This window comes from Serinus canaria, chromosome 1A (assembly GCF_022539315.1).
Source record: "Serinus canaria isolate serCan28SL12 chromosome 1A, serCan2020, whole genome shotgun sequence".
NCBI classification, from domain to species: Eukaryota; Metazoa; Chordata; class Aves; order Passeriformes; family Fringillidae; genus Serinus; species Serinus canaria.
In genome coordinates, this window is record NC_066314.1 from 48664264 (window position 1) to 48687093 (window position 22830).

At 44.2% G+C, this 22830-nt stretch overlaps 1 protein-coding gene across 1 annotated transcript; it reads right to left on the reverse strand.

The window, feature by feature from the left end:
• Positions 1-611: 611 nt before the first annotated feature.
• Positions 612-22398, reverse strand: FAM83F (family with sequence similarity 83 member F). Its single transcript, XM_009086522.4, has 5 exons — positions 21869-22398; positions 17413-17580; positions 11034-11155; positions 9746-10458; positions 612-4996 (listed from the first exon to the last, which is right to left on the reverse strand). Exons 1-5 carry the CDS (start codon positions 22322-22324, stop codon positions 4932-4934), a joined length of 1524 nt encoding a protein of 507 aa, XP_009084770.1. The 5' UTR covers positions 22325-22398; the 3' UTR covers positions 612-4931.
• Between the last annotated feature and the right edge of the window lie 432 nt (positions 22399-22830).

Here is a 22830-nt window from a genome sequence, read left to right on the forward strand (position 1 = left end):
ATTTATTCTGAAACATGGTCAGGAATTTTAAAATTGGGTTTTGTACACGCAGACAAAAGGAACATGGGAAACAAGAGATTGAGAGTTACTTAAATGTCAAGGATTACATTGTACCAGGTAAAACTGAAATGTAGCACAGGGACTCAGTTTCATAAATTAAATGTCATTGCTGATGGGTACAAATTATATAAGAAAGATGGAAAGGAAAACCAAGGTGGCACTTTGTCAAATGCATTTATAGCTGCAGCAAGATATATTTCAGCTGCAAAGTAATTTAAAAAAAACAAAACAAAACCAACCAAACAAAACAACAAAAAACCCCCTCAAACAACTAAAGTGGACATGTGCTGCAACCTACTCCAGCAGCAAGAAAGCAGGAATGAATTAGACTCTCTTAAGGTACTCAGAGCCACAACACACTGAACTTGTGGAGAATTTAGCTGCCCACATTTCTTTTAGCAAATACCACCACTGAACAAAGAAGTTCACCAGTTACACAGAAACCTGTTCTAATCCAGACAGTACAGGTTCTTGACAAATAAATGAGAAAAATGCTCCCAATCCAGGAACTGTAGCAGAGAAATTACAAGTGACACCATGAACGCAGTACCTAAATGTAACACAGTTTATTTGTTTGACTTAGAAAAGGTCTCCCACATAATTAACTGGACACATATACATTAAATATACAAACTTGTACCAAAAGAAACACAGAAGGCACACATTCAGCCAAGTGGCTCTTTCTGAACCACTCACCATTGCAGGCCAGAAAGAGAGAGAGCCATGAGCCCCAGCTTTGTTACTTTCTGTCCAAAACAAGGACCACAGCTGTAGGCCCTATGGTGCTCCACACAGACCAGCCAAAGAGGGAAAGAGATCCAGAGGACAGGAATCCTCTTGGGATTGTACAGGTTCAGGATACAGATGCCAAAGAGAGCTAATCTGGCTCCTCTGAGTAGCAACAGAACAATTCCCATCCTTCCCACCCCCTCAGGAGCTTGGTGACTTGATTACAAGCACCAAAGATTACATCTCAGGCAAGCACCAAATGACAGCTTATTTGAAGACTGCTGACCTTCAACCTCTACTGGCAGACTTCCAACACAAAGAGCAGGGGCACTGCTCTTTGCCCCTGTGACCCCCAGCACCATCAACCACATTTTATCTGGAGAGCAAGAGAAATTCATTTTACAGGTCACAGCCCCAGGTTTCTAGCACTCATCAAGAACCACAATTAGCAAAAACTAGTCAAAATAAATGTGGTCACCTCACACAGACTCACTTCTGTTGCCATAGGAGCAGGTAAATAGGCCAAGTTCAGCAGATTTTATCTTCAGGGAAGAACTAGTTCCACCAGAGCCTGAAACCTCGACTCTGGATCAACAAGGCTGTGCTCATCCTCAGAGTCACGCTGAGTTTAAGGAGCAGATTTCTATCATGCAAAAAAGCAAGTTTGTTCTCTCAAATTAAGTAATTAAGCAGTGTGTGATAAGCCTAAGGAATTCTACTAGCCCCTGGAGTCAAGGCATGAGACTGACTTCCATGGAAAGAATCTGAAAACCAGTGAACATTCCCTTTCAGGAACTGGTGTGGCAACAAAGAAGACAAGCAGATGAGAGACTTTCTCTGGAAGGGATATCCTGTTAGTTGACAGGTTAAAGAAAAGAGCTCTGACATCCACCCTAGGGAAGAGAAAGTAAAGCACACGAATGCGTAAGTGCAGAAGGAAGGAAGGACAGGTGAAATCAGCCTCTCGGACTATTTGTGAAGTCACCCAGGATGAAGCAACAAGGAGATAAAGGACTTCCTGGAAAACCTGACCATATATATCAACATGGTGCTAATTAGTTAATTAACCTATTGCACAATTTAAAAAATAAATATTTTAAAAGCCTGGGAGGAAAAGGAAGCACCAGATGACAAAGTGGAACAACATTGGCCTGATAAATTTATATCTGATCTCTGCTAACAAAGTGAAATAAATACAAAAAAAAAAAAGTCTCCCAAATGTCTGCAGAGTGGTAAACAAAGTATGGCAAAATCATACCACTTTCAAGAATCCTGCAAACACACTGAGTAGCTTTAGGCACATGAGCTACACACACGAAGCCAACAGGATAACTCAGCTATCAAGTCACATCTACATCCAAATGGAGGTGTCATTTCCAACACCTCTTTTTTTCCCCATTACCCGGAACAATTTTATGAAACACTGCTCATAATATAAGCTGACAGACCCAGCTGTAAAACTACAGCTGATTCCCAGAAGGCTATATAGAATATATTATATAGACTAGCAAGCATTTAACCCATGGAATGAGAACGAGTATGTTTAACAGAGGGTACAATACCTTTGGTATCTTAGCATCCCAAGACATTCTGCAGGGTAAATGGAGCAAAATGGACCTGCTTGCCATTCAAATTAAATATACTTCAGGGAAAGGCAATTAATCAATCAGTGAATCAATCAATTGCATTTTACCATCAACTACAGACAGTTGTTTGTATTTTGCAGTAGAGTGTAACAACCTCTACTGCAACCCAGCACCTGAAAGAGCCTTTTCCATCAGCTGCTTCTGTGTTGGAAGTGCATCAATTGCCTTTGCTGTGAATTTGTTGTGCAGCTAAAAACCCAGATGGTTTCTCTAAACAAAAAGCAAGAAAACTAAACTTGTGGTTTTCTGATGTTTAAATATTTTTTTGGCAAGTAGGCACATTAGTTTTCAGGTCTCTTCTAATAACTAGGATCTAATTTTTTTAGGTATCACAAGAGGATTTACTTATGCAGCAGGATATGTAATTTAAATGGCAAGAAAGCAGAGTGAAATGTCAATCTGCCCACTGTAGAGACAAAAACAATCTGTTTATCCACTCTGTTAGTGAGCAGAACTGGAAAAATGATAGTGTACAAGAGGACAGAAATGCCAGTTAGATCCCATAGTAGCTAGGAGGTAATCATCAAGGAAACCATTAAAACAGCCTGACAACAGTTCTTTTTCTGTACACACATTGAATTTAGGGTTTGGTACCACAGAACACTTTGGAGGCCAAAAGTAGACAAGGATTTTTAGAAAGGGACTAAGTGCATTCATTAAGACTAGGTTCAGAAGGAACTGCCAGAAAGCTGAGAAAGTCCACAGACTGCTGGAATGGTGTCAGAGAAAGACCTCTGTATATACAAGCCTTGTATTTTATGCTTCTGTGATCACCTGTTACAGGCTATTCTCGGAGGCAGAACAGCAGATCAGATGGCCTTTTGTCTGATTGCACACAATGCTTCTTATGGATCAAAGCTCTCAGTTTTAGCATGATTTAGATTCTGGAAAGGTTAACTTTAAAAAAAAAAAAAAAAAAAGGACAAGATTGTCGGAACTCAGGACATCCCTCTGGGAGTCTGGAGTTTCCTGGGACCCTTGCCAGGGGGCTCAGAGACCCTGGCACACAGCCCAAGAACACCATCGGGTTCAAGTGCGGGCCATGGAACAGCTTGGCACCTTTGCATGAGGAGATAGAGGCCACGGCAGTTTCGATGGTATAGGGATAAAGTATTCACAGAGTGTAAATGTAGGTTTTGGGATTTTTGGTATAGGGGTTTCTGGTGACAAGATGGAGGGATTTGGGCGTGTCTAGCCTTTCTTCTTCTTCTCTACCTCCATCTTGTCTGGTGATGTTGGCACTTTTAGATTGGTCTAGAGTAGAAACTCACTGTCTAGCGTAGATGATAGGTATTGGAAAATAACTGTAAATATTGTACACGTAGTTTGTAGTATAAAAAGATAACACCGCCCTGGGGGAGGGCGGAGCGCCTCTGACTGTCCTGCTGAACGGATCTCGGCTGGACAGGGAGAAAGAATTTTATAGATAAGATGTAATAAATAACCTTGAGACCGAAAAATGAAGAGCTCTGACTCCTTCTTCAAGCACCGGGCTGGGAAAAGAAACTTTTGAACTTTTTTGGGGTCACTCTGACCAGCTAGAGAGAGAGAGAGACCCCGGCAACTGGCAGTCCCTGGGTGGGCTGAAGAAAAGGTGCCTAAGTGTGTGTGGGGACAGAGACAAACAGCCGGACTCCACACAAGATCTGCTCCTTAATCATTTGGTTTCCATGGATGGTAAAAGTATTGCTGAGTTAGCAACAACAGGGATTTCGTCACAGCACCCGAAGTCTGTGTTATTGCTCCCAGATCCTGCCAGGCCCCTTATCAGGCATTTCTCCTGACCCAGTCTCAAGTGTATGTTAAACATTGCCCTATATTCCATTTTTCCACTTTGCCACATTCTTGCTAAATCACTTTGTTCGACTGCTACATTTATGACGTGAAACAGTTCTGATACTGCTCTGTAGGCTACTGTTAGCTAAAGCCTTCTCCCGGACCACTCATTTCTGCCTGGGCCAGTAACAACAGGAATCTACAGGAAGACTCCTTACGGACAAAGGATTGCTCCACTGTCTGTAAACATCCTTATTTCACCCAGAATTTGCCACTTCGATTGAATTCAGCCTTACAGCCAGTCAGATCAATACATTTTTACAGTGCAGTAGAGTAAACAATGCAACACAGTGATTCCAAGTCTGCAGCCAGACAGACCAAAGTAGCAGCACAAGTAAGTCAGAAAATCTCCTGCATTTCTCTGGGCACAGAGCAAGCTCTGAGACCAGTTATCACAGTTGTTTTTATATACAAAATATGTGTGCACATAGACATATGGACTAATACATTCATCACTAACCCTCATTTAAGGGACCAACTATCCAAAGTCTGCTCATCACCCAGTAAATGTGCTTTAGCCAGGGGTGCCAGATGCATCCAGGACCTGCAGTGGCTTTACAGATCACTGCATGAGGATATGGCTGTAGGTTCAAAATCAATCCAGAAGTTACTGTTCCAGCTTGTGATTCAGTCTTTAGTTCTCCAGACAATCCTTCCCAATCAAGATAAGACACAGGTAGATTGTTTGTTTTTATCGCTCATAGTGGAGTTTGGATTCAGATTACCTGGAAGGAAAAGAAGTTAAAGTAGTGTTAATGTTACGTAAATAAACCCTGGATAAAGTTTGGACTCATGCATCACTCTCATTTTTTATATACACCTTGTTAGACCTACATTATTCTGCACTCTATCATGACTTTTTTTCTGCTGCAGTGAAATGAAGAAACATTAAAATAAGATCAAATGCAGAGTATATTGTAGAGAAAACCACTGGAGAAGTAGTTCTACAAGCTTTGGCTTGTACCCAAGTCCAGCTTCATTAGGTCCCAGCTGGCACTGATAAATAGTCTGGTCATGTCTTGGGTGAGAAGTTTTCCAAAGACTGAGGTATGGAAAAAATCCTGAAAACCCAAGGTCATCTCACTCATTTGATACCCACACACAGTAGAGGTTTTTTATCACATTTTGTTTCAAACATCTCTAGTGCCAGAGTTTCCACCACTGTCTTCTCAAGACAAATCCCAAGGCCTCAAGGTCTCTCACTAAAGTGGCAGAGTATGCTGCCTCCAGTTTTTTATAATCCCAGGTTTTTTCACTGCTTACCCTATGAATTTCTTCTGTTCCCAGTATCTGTACCTTTCAATGCTTGCACTTCTGTCTGGTGTCCATCATTAAAGCCAGATGTTGATCTGGATGCCACAGCATATCTGTTTCAAGCACTGTACAAAGTGGGCTCAGAGGCTTTTGCAAGTAAGGGAGCTCATCTGAGCTCAGTAAAGCTTGCATGACTCTGGCCCAGGGCAGCAGGGGCTGCCAGGGGCTGCCATGTGGCTTGGAATCACTCTGAACACAGGCAGGCCCCACTCATGTATTTGTACAGAAGGAAGGTACATGTGCATCTCCCAAGCACTTGGAGCCAGATGCCAGTTCAGAGTGAAAAGAGAGGGAAAACTGCCACAGGTCATGGTGACATGCCACTGAGAAGTCTCAGCCTTGCTCAGTTCAGGGAGCATTCAACCCAAGCACTGCCTCTGAAATGGGCTTCAAGTGAATAATTTTTAATGTCACTCTCTTGCTTGTGGGTATTTGATCAATGCTGCCCTTACCTGTAGGTGATGGGGAAGAGTTTTCTTTCCCCCCCTCCTTCTCTCCACTTTCTTCCACACTGCATCTTCTTGATGTTCACCTGGGAGGTTGCACTGCACCCTGCCCTCTCTTCTGTGGCTGCTGTGTGTGCTACTGCCTCCTCCCAAAGTGCCCTGTGGCATTTCATTCTACCTGTCCCCCTCTGACACATCCTGCATGATAGTGTTATCATTACTCCTATCTCCTCTCCACCCCTCTTTCCTCCCTATCTGTATCATATTCAAGACCCTCATGCTTTTTTTGAAAGATGTCTGTGCTTCTCTGCTTAATTTCAACTCCCAGCCCTTTTGTTCTTGTCACTTTCTACTCTTGTCTTCTGATCTTTTTCTACATATCCCACTACAGTTAGAGCAAACATCCTCCTTTTATGTACCCAACAATGTTTCCCTCTTTCTCTTTAGAAAAGGGGTTGAAAATTCCAGTTACCACCCTTCCATGATCTCACTTTGGCAGAAAAACACTGGTGATAACTAAGCAGCTATTTCAATGCCATTGCAGTGCCCAGCATAAATTCCATTTCTTGTTGCAAAACTGAAACACAAATCCTTCTACTAAGTGTGTGTATTTTGCAACCACTGCTCATGAGGAATGAAGTCGATGCATGGAGCACCTCAGGACAGCAGACCCATCTGAACAAGCCCACTTTGCTTCCTCCAAAGGAGAACACTAACCAAAAAGTCTGCACCTTCCTTCTGAAGGCACACAGCTTGCAGATTTTTGCAGTATTTCCCAGAAACTGCACACAGAAGTCACTGTCTTTGCTGACCACAGCATGCCCAGCAGCAGCTTAAAATTAACAAGATTCTGGTCAGGTTCAGAGCTGCTCTTGTGTTCCTCAGCCGGCAACAGTGAAATCCAAGGGTTCTGTCAATTTCATGGTGTGGTTTGAGCAAACCTTTTAAGACAATGTACTTGGTGTGCTAGGACAACACCTCAGGGTGTTAATTCAGATACTTAGTTTGGGACATTACTTTCTATCTGGAGCCCTTGTATTTTCCAGACTCCCAGTTCTGAGTCATAGGAATCCTCTTCCAGCCTGTAAAAACTGCATCAGATTTTCAGACTCCATCACAGCACACACTTCCATCATTTTCCTTCCCAGCTCAGATTGTCTTCATCACCATTTGCTCCTACAAGACTGAATCTGACTTTTAGCCTGCTTGAATAATGTCTTTCAACTACTGCATGAGCTACTCAGGTGTGGATCTGGTCTCTCCATGCATTTGCAAGGTGGGATGTGTCTCTGTGGTGCTAGAGAATTAATAGTGACTTTGGAGGATGTGTGCACAGGCAGGCCCATGGGGCTTAAGTGTGCTGTTTAATCTTTACAAAAGCTAAGGGCAGCTATTTCAAACTGTGAAGCTCTGAATAATTGCATCCTAACCTGCCTGCATACCAAGTACCCTCTCTTTCATTTCCACTTCTTACCTCCCTTCTGTCACCCAGAATATCACAGCACCAGTTTTTACTTTCTTTGCTCAAAGACAACTTAAACTTTTCAAACTAAGTCAGCCCTAAAGTTACCCAAGAACAAAGTGCCTCCTATCTTTATAGTGAGGCTGGAAGTCTATTCCATGGCTGTGTTTAAGAATTTTTTATTAAATCCTTTTCTGTTCCTCATGAGTCTCCATCTACCTAATGTGCCCTCTACTATCTCTGTTCATATGCCACTTTGGGACTATTAGACTAGAGAAATTTTCTCTCACAAGAGAGTGATTTATTTCAAAAGCAACACACAATCCATGATCTTCCTTCAGCCTTTGATGACACCAGATGGATAAAGTCTACTTATGGAGTCTCCCACTGTCACCATGAACAGGCATTCCCAATTTGCATAAACCAAAAAATACTAGCAAGGACTCACTGGAAAGATTTATCAGGTCAGAAAAAGCACAGGGGGAAGACTGGTGTGCTGGACCTCAGCACCTTCCCTGGACCTGTTCTCACTTCTTCCTTCCCCCTTATTGAAAGAGTTGGCAGTCTGCAAGAAGTAACAGTGGCAATAAATAAAACCTGAACATAATAGCATGGTAATGTATTGGTGGAAATGCTCTAGACCAAGCATCAGACTGTCTGGCACAGATCCACTGTGTTAGGAGGAACAGGGACATCCCTGCTGCCCGGATGGTGCAATGCCCCAGCAGGGTGCAGTGCCCACTGTCCAGCCAAAGACATCAACCTCTTGTGCCTTAAGCTGGGCCTGATTTCATCAGGACGTTGTGGGAATGCCAGGCTGGCTGCTTTGAAACAGGTGACAGTGAGAATCCTGATACTGCCAAGTGCTGATGAATCAGAGATGACACAATTCTCTCCTTCTGTCACTAGAGGGTAGTGCAAGCACTCAGCTCCATTCCTGCCAGTGGAAATGCCCATCCATCTCCCCACAGGTCCTCACCGATTTTGCTTTTCCTGGCTTTGAGGAATGGGGCCCACCAGCACATAATGTCTGTGCTCAAGACTTACTTGGAGAGAAGACCTCTTTAGACCAGGGTTGACTTCTGCCTCCCCAAATGCCAAATCCAGATTCTAAAATGGATCTAATGCAGTCTTAAATAAATTAGCCATTCCTTCTTAAAATTTCTCTTTCTTGTATTCATTTGGCATTTTTGAGTCTGTCCTTCATTTAGCCAGAAATATTTCCAGGAACCTAATTAATCATTGTTGTTGACCATCCCAAAACCTTGCTTTTCTTCTTGGTCCCAAAAGAACATCTTTCCATTTCACATCATGGTAACTGAAAAGGAATTCAATCTCTCTACATCTGCATTTTGCATTCATCAGAGCACAGAATGGTCTCTGGACAGACAAGTGCAGGAGAAATTTTCTCCTTGCAATTAGTTTATTTTCCTGATGGTGCAGGATGTATTGACACCCAACACGGCTCACTGAGAGGAAGACAACCAGGATGAATAGTCCAAAGATTTACTTCAATCTCACAAAACATATTAAATATTGGGGAGGTAGCTATGAACCCATAACCCATTAGAAATCTTTATCATTTGTGTCTTTAACTGACTGAAGTCTTCAAAGGACTCAATGAACATATCAATCATGCATTAGGAAAGAAAGAAAAGTTGAGATCTAGTGACCTACTTCTTTGTAGTATCCATTTTCATGACCTTCTCCCCCATTTCAGAAGGAGGTAAAGGAGCAAATTAAAACAACTTGCACCCTTTCCTCCACTCCTTGTCTCTTCACCTCAACATAAATATGTTTTCCTCTCTTCTCCACCAGGAATTTGTCACAGGAAATACACCTGCCTAAACTCTAATGAGAAAAGGAAGGGATTACACTGAAAATCTGTCTGTGGCCTGCTAGCCACTACAACAGAGAATATAGTGCCGCTGTCTATTAGGCAAATGCACTTCATGAACTGAGCACTGTTTTACACAAGGCAACGTTCACCTTTCTCTCCCTTTGCTGCTCAAAAGTATGAGAAACATCCACACGAGAAGTACCAACCTTACAGTAAGACTGCCATTAAATTGCTTCCAACTTACAGTGCCTGTCTCTTTTGATACAACTTCTACCCTTTGTTCTTGCCTATTTTGATTCAGAGGAAATGAGACAATCTACTGACAAGTGCCTATAGTGGGTATGCTTGCATCAATCAGCCAAGATCAGAGCAAGGGACACAGAAAACAGAGTATGCTGGTAAAAGGTTTTACCTGAGTTGCCTCCAGCGCTCCGAACACTAGCATGGCCAATGCTGAGCCTCTCATATTCCAGTTTCATGTTCCCAAGGTCTTCTCCTGAATGTCCTTCACTGGCAAAAGAATTGGCCTCAATGCTTGAGCCTGGAGAGCGCTTGGCCTTGCGACTGAAAAGCCCACTGGCAAACCGCTTTCCTTGCTTTCCATTGCCCTGTGCATCTTCCTTCTTTATGTCACGAATAGACTCTCTGGACTTGGATTTATTTCTCAGGTCCATGTGGAGCCGGGACAACAGTTTCTGGGGGCTCCGATTCAGCTTGTTTAAGTTCTCCAGAGGTGGATCTATTTCTGGGAACACTTGCTCCAATGTGACTAAGTCATTCAGGAACTGATTTAACCGTTTCTTTGACTCACTTGTTTCCTCCTTTTCCACGTTTCCCTGATTGTCTTGCCTGTGCCGTGAAGCCCAGAGCATCATATCACCACGGGTTGCCCCTGCTACTAAACCATACTTTGGGTTAATGAACTTCCGAGCCACGGTGGAGGAATGAAAGCCTGGCTTCCCAATTCCGAGGAGGAATGGGTTAGCAATACCCAGTTCCTTGTATAAATTAACTTCCTCTGAGATGGCGTAGAGCTCACGAAACTCAATGTCAAACATCTCCACGTGCTGTCCTGTCAAGACTAGCAGGATGTTTCTGTCAATGTGAGATGAAGTCCATGTGAAGCTAAGAGGAGGAAACAGAACCTGACATTAGATTTTGGGGCGCGTACTTGACCCAGCCCACCTAACAAAACCTAAGACACTACAGGGGAATATGCAGCATTATGCCATTTGCCCTCATATCCTTGGCCAGATGGGCCCCAATGGATATATGACACAACATTATTGTTCTTCTTTAGACATGTAGATCAGATTTCGGAGAAAAGGCCCTGAAACTCTGAAGGACAGTTTACCCTTTTAAAGAAGCAGCAATGCATCAACAGGAACAGTCTCTGGACTGAAAACCTCACTGAAGAGAACTGAGTACAGGGACTGGTGGGGAGTCCTTATAGACCCCTTCCTGATGCAGTGTGGAACTGTCTCTAGCCCTCTGAAAAGGTCTGCCAGCATGGGTATGTTCCATTCTCTGAAGAAGAGCTCTATGCCACCTTCTTTGTTGTCCTGCTCCAGTTTCTACAGATGCCACACAGATAACAGAAGCTGGGATAGAAGGGGGGTGATGCGTGAAGAAGACTCTCGAGCAAAGTAATGATCCTTCTTTAAATAAATGCCTTAATGCCTTAAACAAGAGTAACCCACCTGTATGATCCAGTGGCCACCTTTTCACCATCCACCATCAGGAATCGGGATGCCAGTGTGCCTTTGATCTTCCCTGACGGCATGTAGAACCCAACTCCTGTCACAGAGCGTATGCGGACATTCTAGCAGGGAGGTGAAAAGACAAAATGTCACAATAAATAGGGCAGAAAATTAGATAATTGCCAGCTCCAAGTGTTAAGATGTCACTCACATTGTCTCACTACTTCTGGGACTAGAGCTCATTTTGTATCAGCCACCAGAAGGGCTGCAAAGGAAAGCATAGTGCTCTAAGTCCTGTTGTCATCCCCTGTCTACACAGGTCACTCCTCTCCATCTTGGACAGTTTATAGCTGTCAAAACCCTGCCTGCTGTCTTCAGCTATTCACTTGAGCCACTGGCAAGACAATGCTTTCAGGTAAGTGTTTCTACTAATGCCCTGAATAGATCAGTGAAGAAGAATTTCTGAAGATGAGGAAGAATATTTTCATAAAACGAATGGAAGCAGTTAGAGAATACTTCTCCCCAAACCTCACATCTCACACCCTTTTGTCAGCAAACCTACAAGTAATGAAACAAAGCTCTACCAGACACAGAAAAACCACCAAGTTAGGGTTACATAATTTTCAACAATAGATGTGTGCCTGTGCATACTGTAAGGATATATTTGCAGTGACTGAGTGTTACTCTGCTCATGGGTCCTGGCTGCACAAGACTGAACTCCCAAAGTGTCTAACATGAAACATTCCTCCTCTCCTCCCCCCAAATCCAAAAACATTGAATGTCAGTGTAAGTTTGGAGCAAATTGTCTTGTCCCTCTGACACACAAATCTAGAAAATTTTCCTCATTCCACTATATTTTTATGTAAGGATTCCTTAAGAATGAAAAGCTAAAAGGCACTTTTATCTGGAGTCATAAATCCAGGGCTGGGAGTCAGATAGTTCCAGGCGTAATTGCAGTTCTGATACTGGTCCCTGTGATGTTCTGGGAAAGTCAATTCACCTTTGTTTCATTCTTCCCCATCTGCAGAGCAGAAGAATCAGGAGGATTTGGCTAATGCTAGCACAGCCTCAGATCCCACAAAGAGCCAAGTCCTATTATTATAAACCTCACCGACAGCTTAAATACTGGTAGGCTATAGAAATCAGCATGCAGGAATGAGTGATTATAAGAATGCAGATTTATTTCAAAAGCTGTTTTTCTGAACACAACTCCTGCCTTTTGAATCTGCTGCTATTTCCCCCACTAGAATACAGCAGTGGAAATACAAATTCTGACTAACAGTAACTGATGATAGCACTGTTTTGCATTCAGCTGTTGCTTGATCTGTCTGGAGTCCTGTGTGGGCATTAGCTAATTAATGCTCCCAACACTGCTGAAAGTATTATTACTCCATTTTAGAGATGAGGAGCCTAAGACAGAAAAAGATGAAGTGGCTTGCCCAAGGCCTAGCAGTGAGTCATATGTATGGGATGCTGAAGACAGGTTGGGTAGAGCACAGGAGAAATGGTGCCCTTTCCAGTAATTAAAATAACATTTGAATTTGGCTGGCTGATCACCTGAAATATTTTTTTTCCTTGCTGATTAATGCTGGATGTGGGATTTGCCAAATCATGCTATGCTGACTGCACAAGACAAGAAGTCAGTCAACAGTTCTGACTGTGATACCTTCTCCTGTGAATCAAGAAGTATCAGTCTGTGTGAGCAGAAAGTTTCCCAGCATATAACAAGTGTGGATCTTATTGTGTTTGTATGTTCTATCACCTTCTTTTGGTGGAAAGAAAGCATACTTGAATTTCTGCAGTAAGTGAGCTGTATGTAACACTTAGAAAGGAGCAGAGGGGATAGAGCTGAACAGCTGAGCACATAAACCTCCTTGAATAAAATAGGTACAGGAGTGCATTAATACATCTTGAAATGCAGAAAACAAGCACAAAGTCATAAAAACATCAAGTCACTTAACAGGTTATTTGTATACAATTTTCTGCCTTGAAGGATCTTGGAACATTTGTAGACTGCTAAGTCAACCTACAGAGGAAGAATGAGACCTGGTTCATGTACCAAAGACTGCACAATAACAAAAGAGGAGAGACAAATATAAATGAAGTGAGATTGCAGGCATTTTCAGGAGGCACTAGAGTTATAGTAGTAACAAATATTTTGAGTAGAGGACCAGTTAGCTCACCAGATAGAAGTGACTCCTCCAGATCTGTATTGTTGCAGAAGCCTGCTTAAGGTTTGTTCTCTAATATCCTGGCTTATGGGAGATGCAGTCTGCATTAAATTTCTATATTTCCTTTCCACAGACTTGCACCACTCCTCAGCACAAGCAGTGACTAACATCTCCCTGGCTACAACTCAATATGACTGGTAAAAGTCAAGCCTGACAGAGCATCCTAATACAAATAGTAAGGAACTGGTCTTCCTTGCTTTTTTGTGACACTTTTAAACCTCACTCTGAATTTAGAAAGCTAAATTAGACCCAATTTACAAAGTCAGTAATGCTGTGACTGACTTGACAGACCTAGGCCATAGTGCTTACAAACTGGGGCTGAAGAGGGGGAATACACAAGACAGACCCTAAAGGGAGATGTAACTGCTTCCACCTATGTGTACCTTCCCTCTTAGAACCAGGAAATCCTCTGTTTGCCCTGGACAGTTTTGGAAAGGGCATGGTTATTGACAAAATAGTGTATCTTGCAAGTATTCAGGTAGAACAGAATGGAATGCAGCTAGCTGGGACGTGGCCTACCAAGAAAATTACTGAGTATTATCTGTGTCTTTACAAAAAGAGAGCCTTGCAAGCTCCCATTCTCAGAAGGTCACAAGTAGTCTAGAAGAATACTCCAGCAGACCATTAAAAAACCAACAGCACTGCTACACATCACATTCCACCTCTCTCTCATCTCAGGTAGGAGTCAATGATGAAACCCATAAAATACTGAAATGAAATTCCAAAAGTTTCTTAGAGAGAAGCTTTTCAGACTTTCTGAAGTGAAAGGAGAAACTTCTTACATGTTAGGAAAATGAATGTAAAAATTAAAGTGAAGGTGAACTTCCTGCAGATAAATCATTCCCTGGGCTTGTTTGGAACTCTAGGAGAATTCTCTGTCTTTGGGCAGGAGTATCTGTTACTGTGGTCGGGGTTAAAAGAAACATGAGGACAAAAACTGGGGAGAACATTCACCCTCAGGTCCTGAAAAAAGAGGAATTTCTGAGGGGCTATGAATTTAGTGTCTATGAGAATTCTGATTCACTGTGATCTCTGTAGAACAGTCTTGTGTCAAACACAACAGAAGTCTGACAAACCATGTCCTGTAGGCTCAGGAAGCCAGATGACTCACACACACAAGACATCTCTTATGAACAACCCATGAATGCTCTGATGATTGAATTTAAATACACTTCTGGTGAGCTCTGGCCTTCAGACAAAAATGGAGGTTTTCTCATTTCATGCTTGGAGTTGGTTAAGAACTTTTACTCTTTGCAGGGTGAGGTACTGTCTTCCTACAGCAGTTTCCCTCCCCTGAGACTGTCAGCAGATCATGATACATTGCCATCTCTACAAAAAGAATACAATAGCCGGGAATTTCGTGAAAATTTCCATCGCTGTACATAGACAAGGGGCAAAACCCAATGTTACCAGTAAACCTCCCTGTATTAGGATTGCTGAAGTATTCACTTTGCATTGGATGAACAGGGCAATGGGACCAAAAGGGCAGAAAACACAGAACAAAATGAGTATCTGGTGGTGACAGAAGACAGAATAAACATTGTGACACTGCAGTTCACGGTAGTGCATCATCTCTCTCCCCCTGGGATCAGAACTTGTCTCTAAATCTTAGAGTTATATCTCATGTGGCTGCAACTTCCTGAGGAAAAAAAAAACCATCCTCTGTACCTCACACAAGCATTCCAAAGAAAAGGTGGGCAGAAGGGCAGGAAAGAAGCGTATGCAACTCCTTTGCTGGCAAACTACGTCTGGTGAAAACTGGTGAAAATCTTCTAGAATAAAGCAGAATGGTAATTCAGAAAGGAGATAACATTTTCCCTGTTGCTAAAAATCTGTGGGAGAAACTCAGACATCAAAGCAGATGTCAGGAGAAAGACAGCAGATAAGAAATGGGTGAAAGAGAGTTTCCTCGGCAATTTCAGTATCTTCTCTGATCAAACAACACGGGACAAAATGATTCTGCTGACCAAGACTGGAGGCCCAGCTTGTTCTCCTGCTTTAAATCTGGATCTTCAACCCTTGGCACATTACACCAAAGAAGAAGGGCTGTGAGGAATCCTCATGGGGAAACCTTAACCTTGCCAGAGCTTCCTTGGGTATCCAAAAGCTGCTGCCAGGGAAATCCCTACATGATGGTTTCTGCTGCACTGACCCAAGCAGCAGCACAGGCACATCCAAGGCAGATCTGGGTGAGATACAAAGAGATCATCTTCCTTGAGAGGCAAATGACTTCTTTTCCCATTCCATGAAGAATCTCCCTGGTCATTCCATAGGACCGTATACAGGACCTTAGCAAGACTAAAAAAATACCTAAGCCATACTGGAAAAAAAAGATAACCTTCAGGGGAATTTAAGGGCCAGTATGAAATACCTTGGAAAAGAGGGGGAAAATTTGCAGGATAGCAATCTGTGGGCTAAAGCTTTGCAGAATAGTGAACAACTAGGTCAAAAGATGTTAAAAATTTCTTCTCTGTGGACTTGCTTCAACTTAGCTTGTACTATTTTTGGCTGAAGAAGTCTAAAGGAAAACATAGCATGGGCTGCCATGAAAGAATGGAATCACAGAAGGGACAAAAAATGTTTTCTCCTTCTTTTGATTGCATCAGTTCAAACTGCACCTCCTTAGAGAGAGCCATACAACTGGACTGCTGCAGGACCCAGGCACTCTTGTAGCACATCACTGGGATCACTGTTTAGGAGTGTCAAGCCTGTGCAGAAGGATAAGAGGATGAGCAGAAGGGGACTGCTTTAGAGACAGAAATGGCAGACTGGAAGGAACTCAGCTCTCCAATACCAACACAACTCTTTCTAAAATGCCAGGACATCTTTTCATTCACTCTGTCCAGGAGTTAAAATATTGTAGTACTGAAGACATCATTGCTGTACATGATGACACAGTAAGAAAAGTACTGGGAAACTGGTACCAGAGCAGATGGAACTACTGCTGTGATTTCACAGTTATGTACCAAAGAGATACAAGCCTAGGACACGCAATACCACTGGCACTTGAAACACGTCTGTTATAATGAGGTCTGTGTCTTGCTTTCCACGATACCAGAGGGAAGGAACTTCCACCACTGTTTTGGAAAAAAAGGGAAAACTTCTCAGCTGGATGTCTTTTTTGATGAAACTCGGAGCAGAGTGGTAGTTCACAGGAGAACTCTTCAGATATGTGCAGGTAATTTTCAGATTTAAGATGGTTCTAAAATGATTAATATGAGACTCTATAATCTTCAGAGCTTTTGAGTTTTGGTTGTATTTTGGGGTTTTTTTAACTATTAATTGAGTGTTTAAGGAAAATCCACCCCTCCTCCAAGCAAAAAGCACTTTTTCCACTGCCGCTGCACAGAACAGTTGGATCACAGACAGGAGTCTGGCATCCCATAGGTTGTTTCCAACCTAGCAACTTTTTTCAGGATTTAGAACAAGTTTGTAGTAGCAACAGTGACTAAAAAGATGGGGGGGGGAAGGAAAGAATACAATACTAACAAGAAATACAAAAATTATTTCAGTCTGTATGTAATGGAGTGAGATCCCTCTGAGGCTGCTTCTGCCAGCCAAGCTAGACTGACTACTCTGCTGTGCTGCATGCACGGTATGAAGGCACGCTCTGGTATGGGACTGAGCAGCAGCTGTGGCCCTCAATCCCTTAAATTCTCCTTGAAGTCATCCTACAGGAGGACTACAAGCTCATTTACTCTTGGATGACCACTGTTGGGAAGGAAAGCCTTGATTTCACAGAATTTATGTGTCCTGTAAGAGGGATCCATGCAGACAACTCCAAGAGCTACCTCAAGTTTGAACTCAAGTTTGAATTCTAGTTTGAATCCTCACATAGAAGACCTATAGGAATTTTCTCTGATAATTTTCTCCCCAAACAGGAATTTTTAGGTCATAAGAGCCAGGCAACTACACAGATCCCTTTCTTGGGTGAAAAGCAAAAAAATCCAAATATTTCCTTTTTCTTTTCTTCTGTATTATCAAGTCACACCATTATCCCTCTGTGTTCAATCACTTTAAGTGTTATGGTAGGATGACTTGTAGGGAAGAAGAGATGTGTTTGCTGATCCAAGCAAGTTCCAAGATTCACTATAACTCAAAAGGCCAACGACCTGCAGGAGATAATGGTTTAGTACTGAATACCTTACCCGGATCTGCAAGTCACTGAGGTCAAGGCATCTGCACATTTCCAGGAAGAGCTTGACACCCTCCTCATCCAGGATGATATAGACTGGGATCCAGCGCTTATATGCTGCATCGACGATATCGCGGAAGATGTCCCGGTCCGTAAACACATCCATGACCACTGCAATAATCTGGAAACAAGAAGATGGTAGACAGACAACTGAATAAATATTAGGAACTTTTCGGGGTCTCTAGCTGGTCAGAGTGACCCTGAGAAAAGTTCGAAAGTCTCTTTTCCCAGCCCGGCGCTTGAAGAAGGAGTCAGGGCTCTTCATTTCCCGGTCTCAAGGTTGTTTATTGTACCTTATCTATAAAATTCTTTCTCCTGTCCGGCTGAGGTCCGCTCAGCAGGACAGTCAGAGGCACTCTGCCTGCCCCCAAAGTGTTATCTTTATATACTAAAAACTACATATACAATATTTACAATTACTTTCCAATACCTATCATCTATGTTAGACAGTGAGCTTCTACTCTAAACCAATCTAAAAGTGCCAACATCACCATTGAAGATGGAGGTAGAGAAGAAGAAAGGCTAGATACGCCCAAATCCCTCCATCTTGTCCCCAAAAACCTCTATACTTAAAATCCCAAAACCTACATTTACACCCTGTGATAACTTTATTATTACACTATTTAAACTGCTGTGGCTTTTAGATCTTCATGTAAAGGTGGCAGTTTGCTTCACGGTTCATAATTGAACCCACTGGTGTTCTGGGCTGTGTGCCAGGGTCTCTGAGCCCCCTGGCAGGGGTCCTGGCAACTCCGGACTCCCAAAGGGATGTCCTGAGTTCCGACAGGAACTGAAAGGAAGGCCTGTCCCACTGGTGCAAAATAAAGGAGAGCACTGATACCAGATAATGGAGGAGAGGCCTCCATAGGGAGACAAAAGTACAGGGAGGTATATGCCCAAGCACTACCAATATTTGTAATTTTCTGGGTTAGCTGCTGCAGTTTGGAAGGAATTTATTAAATGTCTATGAGCGTTCTCCTTCTCTGGATGAAAATAACTTATTTTAGCAGCCTGAGGAATGCCAAAGCAAATACCTAGCTTTTCCTCTGTATTGAGAATCTTCCATTGTCTCTGTAAGGACTCACTTAAATGAAGAAGAACACTGAAAACAGATTGAAAAAAAATCACTGAAAACACAACTTTAACACCTAACCTGAAGGTGTCTAATGGAAGACTGAACGTGCAGAGGAATCAGTGCCTGCATCTTCTGCCACAACACATAAGGTAGAAAACAAGAATTCTATTTTCCTTTTTTTTCTCCCAAATCCCTGTGAAAAGTCTGCTCTCAGGACTGGCTTCTCAAGGAATGATTTATTGGGCTCAAACATAAACACCTCATATTTCTCAGAAAGGGACTGAGTGTATTCAAGATTTGGAGGCAAAATGATCATTCCCTCTCTTCGCATGTATTGTTTTTCTGGTATAAAACTAATCCTTCTTTCCAGGCATAGATTTTACATAAAAACAAAGGTTTCACTGACGTGAGAGACAAGCCTGAACATTTATAGGATGAGTAACAACAAAACCAAGAAGGCTATGGGTTACTTGAATGCTGATCTTACAGAAAGGGAGAGAAAGACAAAACATGTATCTCTTACACCATTAGAAATACCTATTAATTTTTCTGCCTGAGTTATTCTTCTCAACATTTTAAAGGTTATCAATGGAGGAAACTACTGTTTTTCTAGTCCCTCTGCATAACATCAGCTTGCCAGGTCAGAGCTGCCATGCTGACAGTATGCTGGGAATACAGTTGTCTATATTGTAATTTCCCAGGTGCTGGGAATCACAGCAATAAGCCCATCTGGGCTGGGGATGGCATATACAGGTGTGAATGGAGCTAAATACTGAATCACACTGTAGGACTTTCTTCACTTGATGCTTGGAAAAGGTGCAGCTCTCTTGCAGGAACCCCCTAAGGAAGAGGGAATAATTCTCCCCAGAGACCTCTTTCCTGTGAAAAATGCCCTTGAACAAATGGCTTTTGGGAAAGTGATGCCACAGTAAACATCCCCCACTGCATCTGCTGAATCTCTGCTGAGTCCCTGCTTGTACGGCCAACAACAACCAACACATCTGCTCTGTCAGGCTCCTTCTGTCAACAGTGCTTACACCAGCTTCCCTTTGTTAGAGAAAGAAAAAAGAGCTGACATTGTATTAATGCTCATCATTAACATGTAAGTTCCTGACAGAGGTGAACTGTGCTGGAGCAACATCATGTTAAGTCCCACAGTAACTTCTATTAGGCAGGATTTCAGGTCCTGACTTGGCTCTCCCTTCCCAGCAGGAATGTAACAGGAATGTTACCAGAATCTCTAAAAATTAAAATACCACTTTGAGTGGTATGAAAAGTGAACTTGTACCACTTTGTTTCTGAACAACTCCATATACAGGCAAACTTACAGTTAAAGGCATGAACAGTTCATGCATTAACTGAGACCTGCTGTGCTCCCTCTCCCCCCATACACAGTGGTATGGAGGAGCTATTTAGGAGAAAGGATGCCAAATAATATTCATTTGAAGTAAGAACATCCACGGAGGGAATGGACAGCAGAAGCAGGAACTTCTTTTCTCTCCATCCCCACCATTTGCAATGAGTGTAATGACTGCAGAAATTACACCCCATCCTGGGCAAACCATTAATTGTCTGTACCGGCTTTGCAATGTGAAGGGGTGGCTCCCTCCAGGCTGTGGGGCCTTGGGTCAGTCCAGGCTTCTTTCCAAGATGGGGGACCATTGAGAACAGCAGTCAAAACTTCCCATGGGCAATGCCTGTTGTTGTGTTTGCCATCTCAAACCCCTGTCACAGCTGGTGATCTGTCAAGATCACTTAGGAGCGCTCTCAAGCACTGCAAGTCAGAGCATGAGTGTCTACCCCTGCAAGAGGTTTTCCCCATTTCTCTTCCAATCCTATGGATAATAAACTTATCTGTAGGGCCCATAGGTGTGCCTGGCTCTTCACGGGAATTTTAAGATTGGCAAGTTAATGCTTGCTAACCTCATTGCAGCTAGGTAGCTTAATTAACATGTGTTTGTAAAATACTGATGATAAGCCACCCACAGACATGTGCCACATATTACCAGTATCTATTTAGACGCCCCCCTCAGAAAAAAAACAAACCCAACAACCCCCTACTCTCATTTGCTGATTAAAAAGCTGCTATCTGGAGACTTTTTTTGCCAGGGCCAGCTCAGCTGAACACAATAGGCATAGTTATCTATGAAAAGGACCATTAAACACTCAAATGGCTGTTAAACATGAAACCAGCTTCTGGTTGGGAGGGGCATAGTTTGTCCAGTCAGTGAAAAAAAAAATCTACAAAGGAATTAATTATTTCTAGGTGCCAGGCACAGCTATTGAAAGAAACAAACTTTCCCAGTTCTTGAACAGTCTATAGAAACATTTGTAGCAGTGCAAAGAGGAGGTAAAGCTACACTACATCAGAGTGTAAGGATTTTACAGCTTCTGTCTTCTGAGTGACTGATCACACCAGTCACTGAACAGAATTACAGGGTGTGCACAATTTCTGAGAACAGGGAGCTGAGAAGATCACCCAGATTAATGCCTCTCTGGAAAGTTTTCTGTTTCCCGGCAGATTCGGTTTGAACAAGTCTGTAAAAGTGGCGCATACAGTGTGTCCTGGCAGAGGAGAACAGGTGGAGGAGGAAACGACGGCTGAATTATAAAGCAGAAAAACCAGAAAGCTGCAAAACTAAGCGCAGGGATGAAGTTTCATACGCTGTTCTCCCCTTTACCCCAGGGGTGGTGTCAGCTCTGACGGAGATCTTTTCCTGGGTGGTCTTCCCGGGGAACTTCACCCACATCCGGGGTGGGTGACGAAAAACCTCGTGATTGCCCCCACCTGTTCAAAGCAAGCTCTTGTAGCATCGTGGCTGGGTTGCTTCCTTGCCAGAGGCGCCCTGTCACCACCATCAGTCATTTCCAGGGAAAAGATAAAGGGGAGGAGCAGCCTCATATTGCCTGAACTTTGTCTACTCGCAGCTCAGGCTGGACGGTGTTAAGACCACAAAAAATAAACCCAAAAAACACCATCCCATAACGAACACACTGCTCTGTCTTTAACTAGGGACACCTGCACACACCAGGTAGGGGTGGCTGTAACAGCATCGCGACCTGTCTTCCTCTGAACCCGGGAATAAGGCCGGGACAGGACAACGCGAACCACGGGTGGGGTGCGCAGAGGTTTCAGCCCATCACAGGCATCACCTTTGGCAAAGCGTAACACGACTGGCAACGAGGCGCAGGGAAAGCCCTGCCTGACGGACGCCGACCACTGCATGGCCAGAGCGAGGGCTCTCGCCCGCCTTCCACCCCGTGCCCCGAGCCAGACCCTCGGCCCGGGTGAGGGCAGCAGGGCTGGCCCGGCCCGTCGAGGGCAGGTCCGTACCTTCTGCGCCTGCTGGATCATCTCCCGCACCACCTCCTTCAGGTGCGGCGCGCTCTCCTCCTTGCGCGGGTGCGTGAAGAGGGACACGCGGCTGATGCCACGGTAGAACGTCTTGTCGGTCCAGCCCAAGTCCAGCGGCGGCACCTCGGTGTCCGAGCACTCGGGCCAGTAGGCCAGCGAGAGGGTCTCGCCGCCGGGCCCCCGCGCCACCTTGCCTCCCTCCCGGGGATCGTCGTAGCCCCGCCAGCCGCCCCGCAGGTCCTGCAGCTCCCGGCCGGAGAGGAAATCGCGGAGCTGCTCCTTCCTCAGCGCCTCCCGGTACGCGGCCTCGCCGCGGGTCACCAGCGCCTCCAGGGCTCGGCGCTGCTCCTCGCTGTAGTAGAAGCGGGCCTGGGCCTCCGTCACCTTCTCGTTGACGTGCAGCTCGTCCAGCAGCAGCACCTGGGACTCCGCCATGCCGCCGGCACCCCCAGCGCAGCGCCGGCCGGGAGCGAGGGCAGGAGGCTGCGGCAGGAGGGAGAGGCAGGGCCGGGTCCGCCTCACCTGGCTTGCCCGAGCCCGCCCCGACGGGTGGGGCGGCCCGGCCGCTCCCCCGGGCCCCGGGGACACGGCTGTCCCCGCCGCCCGACCCCTCTCCCAGGCTCCTGCGTGGCTCCCGGGGACGGGGGCACGCGTTACGGAATTTCTGCGGGAAGGAGAACAACCTGACCTAAGAGATGCCGGATGCGATCTAAAAGATAAAGGGAAGAGGCTGGTCATGTGGCGGCCTAAACCGGCTTCGAGTGATGCGGGATAGAAATGTTTAACTAACTTGTGAAATTGCATCCTAAGAGTGAACTTGGTATATTGAAATGGGAAAACCGCACCTCCGAGGGAAGACCCTCACCCACTGAACACATGACTTTAGAATACCCTGTGCCTTTAAACCGAGGTGGGGAAAGAGAAGGCAGTAGTAGCTGAGC

Bases quoted from the DNA above. Each gene is read 5' to 3' on its own strand.
- FAM83F (XM_009086522.4), bottom strand. From the start codon at position 22,324: ATGGCGGAGTCCCAGGTGCTGCTGCTGGACGAGCTGCACGTCAACGAG. The intron at 11,156-17,412 runs GTAAGGTATTCA...CCTCCCTGCTAG, and splicing joins TCAGTGACTTGCAGATCCGG to AATGTCCGCATACGCTCTGT. The intron at 10,459-11,033 runs GTGGGTTACTCT...TCCTCCTCTTAG, and splicing joins GTGGCCACTGGATCATACAG to CTTCACATGGACTTCATCTC.